Raw genomic sequence first — 8,819 nt, forward strand, 5'->3', positions numbered from 1 at the left:
TAAGGATTAACTTGAACATTTAACATTGATTGTAGATGCCTGTTCATGCCTTGCACTTCTCTTATGTAGTGATAGTGTTTGTTTAGTTGGTTAGTCCCAAGAGTTGGTTGTATTTATGATTTTTAATTATTTACTAGATATAGACATAAAAAACATAATAGCTCCCAATATTACACTCTTATATAAATTACATATATGTTGATTTTGTACAAACTTTTATAATAATACATGAAAAAGTTTTACCATCGTGTAATTTTTTTCAAAATAAAGATATCAAAGGCAGTTAGCCAGTTTTAATTGGATTAAAGCTTTAAAATTTTTATATTCAAAATTTAACCAGTTTTTCTCTAACTTCTTATAGAATAGAACGGCCTACTTATATGACAGGCATTAAGGCATACCACCAGAATAGATATTATTGACTAAAATATTTAAAGTAAAACGAAATTGTTATATAAGTTCGCAACTATACCGGATAAATTTAAAATAAAACTTTTTTAAAATTGATTTGATTTGATTTAAACTGAAAATAAATTATTGTGTTTACTGTTTAGAATTAATAATATAAAATTGTATAAATTGATATAATAATTTAATTTTATATTATTTACCACACAGTTTTTTATTACTAATATTATTTTTTATATTAATATCTAAAATGTAAAAATAATTTTTTACGTTTTAACACGTCAAATCATTTTAATTCTAACCAAATTTTATTTAAAAAAATTAAGTAATTTAAATTTAATTATAATCTTAATTCATGAAATTTATAAATTAATTCAATTTTTATTTTAAAATTAAATCAATTTGAATTCAATTGTATTTTAAACATATCTTTAAATAACTTAACATGTTTGTTTAAAAAGGAAAAGTATAGGGTACCAAGAGTTGTATCTGCCAACTATTACCAACACTAATTAAAATTAAATTAAAATTAATTTAAATATAATTTGTTATGTCAATTAGTGATTTAGTGGGTCCATTATAATGCAGTTTGAAATGTGCAGGAGTGAGAACAAAGTAACGTAACATGAGGGAAATTATCAACGCAGCCAGGCACACCGCAAAGAAAACCTAATCCTCATTCTTCTCCGGCGTTGCATCTACGTCGGCTTGCTTATCATCTCACCGGATCGCCGCCAGTTGGTCCATCGGCGGTGAAATCGCCTCCACCCAGTGGTCACTTCTATTGCAACGTGAGTCTTTGAAGGTGTCACGGTTTCCGTCGGGTTCCTTTTCATCTCACAGGAACCCCGCCATTTCATCCATCGACGGGGACATCGCCTCCCCCCGAAGGCAAGAGCATCTGCAACGTGAGTCTTTGAAGGTGTCACGGTCTCAGTCGGCTTGATTTTCAACTCACCGAACACCGCCATTTTGATCACTCGTATGTGTCATCGCCTTCACCTGGAGGCCACGTCCACTGCGACGTGAGTATTTGAAGGTGTCACGCAACCGTCTTCTCCTCAACCATCTTCGGTAAAGTAAATGTGTCTTCATTGAATACACGTGAACCACATAATGTCGATGGAACAAGCAATTTGTGAAGGCGCATCATACGGCATAGCATATGATGATAGTGATCAGTATAATTCTTGCGACGTCAATGTTCCATCGCTTAGTGAAGATGACACACATGTGGACAGGGTAATTTGTACGGTAGAAATATATTTGGTTATGTTTATATATAACTTTAATTTTAGTTTGATGTTGAGATCTTAACAGAGATAAGCTTTGTTGGAAGAATTTTGATTTCATTTGTTTAATTAGGAATTGTGTGGATAATCTTTCTTTCAAATATGCTAGAAAGGTGCTACATTTTCATATGGTTTATTATTTTGTTTGGTCACCATGTTTAATTGATATTTGCAACTTTGATTGATGTTTGTTCTACACCTGTTTAGTTTCGATTGTTGATTAGTCGGTGATATCTATTGATAAGTGGGAATTGTGTTGAAGAGTTTTTGTGAGTGTCGAACGGTGGATGGATTTGTCTTTTGTTTATACCTCATTGGTTATCAATTTCAGGGGAAAGAATCTCGAAGCGTTATTGAAGTACTGGATGATGCAATGGCAGTGATTCATGAGGTGTGAAATATTTTTTATTTTGCTGAATTCATGTGCTCATCAGGGGATACTCATGGGGTGTGAAATATTCAAGAAGCTAGAAATTTTTTATTTTAATTAGTTGAGTACTTTTTGTGTTGATCGATATTTTTTTCTGAAACAACCTGAATGGCTGTGCAGTTACCCGATCACACTGGAATTCCATTAGATGAAATCCCGTACGTAGGATTGAGATTTGTTTCCTTGCAGCAAGCACAAGAGTTCTACACTAATTATGCAAAGAAAGTTGGCTTCGTGACCAGGATTAGGAATACCAACTTTGACAAGACCAGGAATGATTCAAAGATACCTGTTAACCAATCGTTACACTGTAGTCGTGAAGGTTATCGGGAGTCTCGAGTGAAGGCAGCAACTCGGGTGAAGAGAATAACAACAGCCGGTTGCAAAGCAAGGATGTACGTCATGCTTGATAGGCAGAAGGATAATTGGATGGTCTCCAAACTAGAACTGAAGCACACCCACCCGTGTTCTGCCAAACAAGCTGTGCACTACACTAAGTACAGGGAACTGACCATGCATGCCAAGTGTGTGATTCAGAACAACGATGAGGCTGGCATACGGCCCAATAAGACTTATCTTGCACTGGCAAACGAAGTTGGTGGCTCGTCGAATTTGGGTTACTCAGAAAAGGATGTGAGGAACTTCATTACAAGCAATTTGCGCTGTGCTGACGGAAACGCAGATGTCAAGAAAATGATTAGCTATTTTATGCGAATGAAAGATATCAACCCAAATTTTTTTTATGCAGTTGATGTAGACGAAGCTAACCATTTTAAAAGTGCGCTCTGGGTAGATGCAAGATGCAGGGCTTCCTATGAATATTATGGTGATGTGGTATCATTTGATACAACGTACAGTAGAAACAAGTATGTATATGTGTTTTGTCTTTATTCATATGTTTAATGATTTTCGCATTTAGCTTGCTTTTGGTAATCTTGGTTGGATTTATTACAGGCACGGACTTCCATTTGCATCTTTTGTTGGCGTTAACCATCATGGCAAGTCCACTCTGCTCGGATGTGCGTTGATGGGGAATGAGGAAATTCGTTGCTTTGAGTGGGTCTTTAAGCAATGGTTAAGATGCATGGGATCTCCCCCACAAGCCATAATTACGGACCAGTGCAAATCCATGTTTGGTGCTATCAAGAATGTCCTTCCAGATACTCGCCACCGATGGTGCATATGGCACATAATGAAGAAGATACCGCATAAGCTCGGAGGATATGCTCGATATAAAGAAATAGATGATAGAATGCATGGCACTATTTGGAATGCCAGGTCTGTGGAATCTTTTGAAAAGGATTGGGCTGCATTCATTGTTGAGTTTAACTTGGAGCAAAATAGATGGCTATCAGGTTCGTTCTATTTTTGTGCTTTTATATTCCTGTTTGATACTGGGTTTGTTATGGAATCTCTGTATGGTGATTATAAATTTGTTTCTGTTGGTTATGTAGACCTTTATGACGAACGTCGAATGTGGGTTCCAATTTATTTTCAAGGTGAATTTTGGGCAGGTATGAGAAGTACTCAACGGAGTGAGAGCATGCACGCTTTTTACGGTGGTCACTTGCATTGCAAGAGTGGACTGGTTCAGTTCGTGCATGAGTATGACAACGTGCTTGGGAACAAGGAGCAAAAGGAACTGGAAGATGATGCTGCAGACTCTAAAGGAGTTGTTCCTTGTTCATCGAGTACTACAATTGAAAGACAATTTCAGCGTGAATACACAACCTCTAAGTTTAGGGAAGTACAACAGGAATTCAGGAAAAAAGGGGATTGTTTAGTAAAAGGTGCGATTCAGGACGGTGATTTATTTCGTGTAATCGTGAAAGAGCAATACATGTTATATGGGGAACCCAGGTCCTGGAATAATATTGTCGAGTTTGACCCATCGACACACAAGATTCGGTGCGAGTGCAACATGTTTGCATCGAGAGGTATTATTTGTTGTCACTATCTTGCTGTTTACTTTTATTACGGAGTAGACAGAGTACCATGTTGCTATGTTCTCCCTCGATGGAGCAAGAATGTACAGCGGAAACACACTTTCATTAAGAGTAGCCATGACGAGAAGCGATCAGATGAAAGCCACAACTTATTTAGAAGACTGTGTACGCACTTCTTTAATGTGGCACAGGAATTCGTGACATGCGAAGAAGAGGCGGCCATGTTACATTCGGGTCTTGATGAGTTAAGGGCGAAGTTGGTTGATTATCGTGCGAACTTGGGGTCCAGAAGTGTTCCTAATACAGATAACAACATGGTGACACAGTCTGACCCAGCTTGTGTTGCAATAGAGATTTTAGGTCCCTCTAAGGTTGCAACAAAGGGTCGACCGAGACTGAAGAGGCTTGGATCTGAACTGGACACATCCATTAAGAGATCTATGCGAAGAAAGAAGAATAATCCACATCAGGTATGTCTCTACCAATATATAGTTTCTAACCACACGTTTGCATGCCTTGATGGATAAAGTTGAAAGTGTTATTCACTTTTTGTTCATGCATGTTTTCACCTTTCAGGAAAATAATCAAGCAATCAATCCAAACATAGTGGCGGTTCCTGCTCTAAGCACGAATGAATCAAATGGAAATGGCGGGTTCTTGTCTTTGTTACACTCATTCCGACATAGTTAGATTACTTTTGATTATGGATTTGTATCGACACTTGCTGTCTTTAGTAATAATTTTTTCCCACTTAACTTTTGACAAAGTTTTCAGGTTATTAATTTAAATGACATCTTTAAGTTGAGAATATAATTACTTAATGAGTTTTTTTTCATTAGGATGCGTATATTAATATTATGGTTACTACCCCAAAACTGTGTGAGTTATGCCTCATAACGAATCAAATAAGACTTATTTGAAGCTTTCAAGCTTTTGTTACTTTAAAAGAATAACGACATGTATAAGACACATCCGTACTAAGACAACTGCTAAGAAGTGACGCTGTAATTAGGCTGTAAATGGAAAGACACATATACCATTTCAAGCCAAGACCGAAATGAAAAAATTCAATCTTAAAATACACGTATGGTATTAGACACATCCATATATACGTAGACACATCCAGCGAGAACATGGAAGACACATCCAAGACAAGAGACACATCGGTGAGAAGAAAAATCTGTTAACGACACAACTATATTAGCCAATTGCAGAACCAGACACATCCATGCTGGGCCATCTTCGAAAACAACACAATGAATTCAGCCAAAAACACATAAGACACATGAGCAATTAAATGCAAGCACGAAAAAGACACATTATTATAAGACACATGTGGCCCAAGACACATGTGGCCTAAGACACATCCATGTGCAATAACTAACAAGACACATCTGTGTTTAACAAGACACATCTAGTCAGAAAACACATCTGTCCACACCTGTCAGAAGACACATCCATTTTCCAGCACCTACGAACATCACCTGAATAACAATACACTGCTAACATAAATGGAGACATACAAAATAGACGACAATGAAACTGTGATACGCTTATTAATTGAAAACAAAAATACCTAAAAGTGTATCAGTTGGTCAGCTTGTACATAAACTTAAATAATTCAAAACGTGTGAAGGAACAAGAATCCAAAACAAAATGCCTCTGTGTAAAACAAGGAAAATATTTAGACCCAACAAAAAATATCTCACAAAGTGAGCATGACTCTTTCCTAAGTAAACTAGAATGTACTATACAGGTCTTTTCTTTTGATATCTATCTTCTTTTGGTCGTCTGTTTCTTTTGCATCCCTGCAGCTCTCCGAAGCATGCTCTTTGTCCCAGGTGCTGTAAACGGAGTCCTAACCTCCTTACGTTTGTTCCTTGGTTGGTTGCGGCGCACAGGAGGTCGATCATGGCTGCTTACGGCATTCAGAGCATCTCCAATGTCTAAATTTTTATGACATAGGATGATGTCAAGCATTATCTCCAACCTATACAACTTCATAGTTTCCTGCATGTCAAAATCAAAGGTAGGTAACTGCATGTAGGTACAGACAATGGCATGTGCTTAAAAAATCAGTTAACTACATATAGAATTTGGAATCTCACATAATCCCAGTCATTCACATTCCCGCCTTCAGTCCAGTACTCCATAAACTTTATTGCATATACCCCACAATCAAAACTATGTGAACAGAAACAGCAGATTGTATTAGGAGAACAAAAAAATATCTAAATGAAACTTAATAAATACAACCTTAGAGGATTCTGAGGGGGACTCACCTATTTGGTTGTACTGGAACAGGGGCATATGTGCAAGGTAGCCCTTGTTGTGTGGGCTTATAAGTGGGGATGGCCACATGTGCTATATCTTCAATGAGCCTCGCCTAAACCACATAGAAAACACTTGAATATAATACAATAATAAGGATTAAATAAAGCATTAGGGTGACGAGATATTTTGGTACCGCATATGCATCTAGCCTGTTCCGGAATGTATCATTTGGTCTATTGGGTATGCTATCTAGGACAAACAGTTTCTTCGCAGATACATCGAACGCATACACCCACCAGTGACGGGTGATACATACAGGAAAAAACCACTGCAACATTATGCAGCTGTAATTAGGCATTTCACATGGATTTATAATGAAAAACACATATCCTTTTTTTAGATTCAATTTAAAAAATCAACTTCTCATTTGACAAACAGACTTACCCATTTTCTCTTTGAAGCTGTAACCTTATCAAAATACATAGTATCAACACCAAAGTTTTTTCCCAAACCCACATACACCGGAGGTGGGCCGTTCTGAAACTGCAATACATTCCTTTCAACCAACACCATTTCCTGTCCACAGATGAATACAAAGTTGTTCAATAGGTTTAGTATACTTAAATTATTCATATAAAAGTATCCCTACCAGTATCCCTGGACACACGCAGTAGAAGTCATGCGCGAATCTTCCTAACCCTGAGTCATTGAATGCGCAACACATCCAGTGCACGACCTAATTAACCAGGATGTAAAGATTAATTAGTCAGAAAACAGTATGCTTAAACAAATTTGATTACTAAGTTTTTGCATTACATACATTGTTATTGAGCCAAGCACGTGGCCTCAGGGTGTACAAGTCCTTCCTTGTCAGCACTAAGTGTGGTCTACCCTCATACGACGCGACTTTTTGCTTACTATCAAGGGATCTGTTCACAGCCCATCCTCTAATTCTTTGTTCGTCCCGCTCAGTGATTTTTCGCCCCTTTAGTAACGGATGAATGAGTCGAGGGGGGGATGGTGTGGGTGTTTTGAAGAGCTGCGTCATCCCAAGTGAGAATGATGGACGTGGTGGACTCGGTGTGCGGACTGAGGATCCTTTTGGAATAATTGTTTGTATCGGGTTGATGCTAATGGCTCGCAATGGGTAACGTCGCTCGATTTCTGTCCATAGCCTTTCGCACTCCGGATCTCGCTGCGATAGGATGTCAGGATGCCTGTTTCAAGGTTAACCATGTGGGGCGGTCAACCAATATGAATTCCTAAGAGAAGAAGTAAAAAACAATACACACTAGCAACAGAAACAAAGTTATAAACTATTCACTTACATGTCAAAAAATTCACTTGAATATTCCTGAATACCTGAATAGTCAATCATTGCATCTGACGGAGTTTTTGGTTCAGCGTCATACATCTCGGTTGGGTTCTTTGATGTTTTCGGGAGGCTTGTTGCGCTGTTCTCCCCTGCTGTCCCTTTTTGCTGTTGTGGTTTGCTTTTCTGGGTTTTGATGTGGATTATCTTGCCAATGGGTTGGTTATCCTCGTCATCCTCGTCGAAAGCAATTGCTTTATCATTTCTTATCACTGAGCCGCTAATAACTCCTTCCTTCAAGTCGGATCCCTGAGAGCGCAAAATCAAAAACATGGTAAAAAAAACACATAGTGATTTCGGGTCACTCAATCAACGCAAAGCTAAACTAAAGACAGCATAACACATTCCTGTTTTCGATACAAGGGAACAATATTCAATCGTTAAAACATATGGTAGACCCGTGCTCGTGTGCTTGGGTTGAAAAATTCATCATACACATTCTTATACAGCCACATCTTACTTACTTTTTGGTTCTTTGTTCTCTTTTTCTTGCTCGTCCTCCTGGTCTCTCCTACTATCGAACCAGATTTTGGTGTCCTCTTCAAATCATTCCTAGGGCGTAGTCTCTTCGCAATGGGCTCTTCGTCATCGTCATTGCCATCACCCTCTATGCGGTCAGATCCCTAAATTCACAACACCAAGCTATTCAATTCCAACAAGGACATAGTGCCTATATTTCACACTATTAACACAAATTAAATGTATACAACTTCTCTTTAATGAATATTTAGGAGGGTCTTAGCAGCCAATAATAAGAAAATAAAAGGGGTGGAATGTTCACTTTATTTTAATTGTACAGATATAAATAAAAGATTCATTACTTAGCCATTTTTACTCACTTTTTTGCACCCATCAGGACTCACTGTGTGGATAGTGTCTTCTTTGTTAAGACCTGCGCCCATTGTGTGCTCCTCTACGGCACTTTTGAGGACCACACCATCGTTTCCTCCGGGTACGTTAAAAGCCTGTGTAGAGCAATCAACTAGTCAGAAGACACGTAAAACTAAAGCCGCATCCAGCACAAACACATCCAAATAAGGATACATGAGAAACCACACTCATAATCGATACATCAGAGTCATTAATAATTCAACGCC

At 38.0% G+C, this 8,819-nt stretch overlaps 1 protein-coding gene across 1 annotated transcript; it reads left to right on the forward strand.

Annotated features, from left to right (window-relative positions):
- Positions 1 to 1,524: 1,524 nt before the first annotated feature.
- Positions 1,525 to 4,816, forward strand: LOC130963608 (protein FAR1-RELATED SEQUENCE 6-like). Its single transcript, XM_057889710.1, has 6 exons — positions 1,525 to 1,650; positions 2,032 to 2,091; positions 2,251 to 2,996; positions 3,085 to 3,485; positions 3,585 to 4,546; positions 4,653 to 4,816. Exons 1-6 carry the CDS (start codon positions 1,525 to 1,527, stop codon positions 4,764 to 4,766), a joined length of 2,409 nt encoding a protein of 802 aa, XP_057745693.1. The 3' UTR covers positions 4,767 to 4,816.
- Positions 4,817 to 8,819: the final 4,003 nt, after the last annotated feature.

The sequence above is a fragment of the Arachis stenosperma genome, chromosome 2 (genome assembly GCF_014773155.1).
Source record: "Arachis stenosperma cultivar V10309 chromosome 2, arast.V10309.gnm1.PFL2, whole genome shotgun sequence".
NCBI lineage: Eukaryota > Viridiplantae > Streptophyta > Magnoliopsida > Fabales > Fabaceae > Arachis > Arachis stenosperma.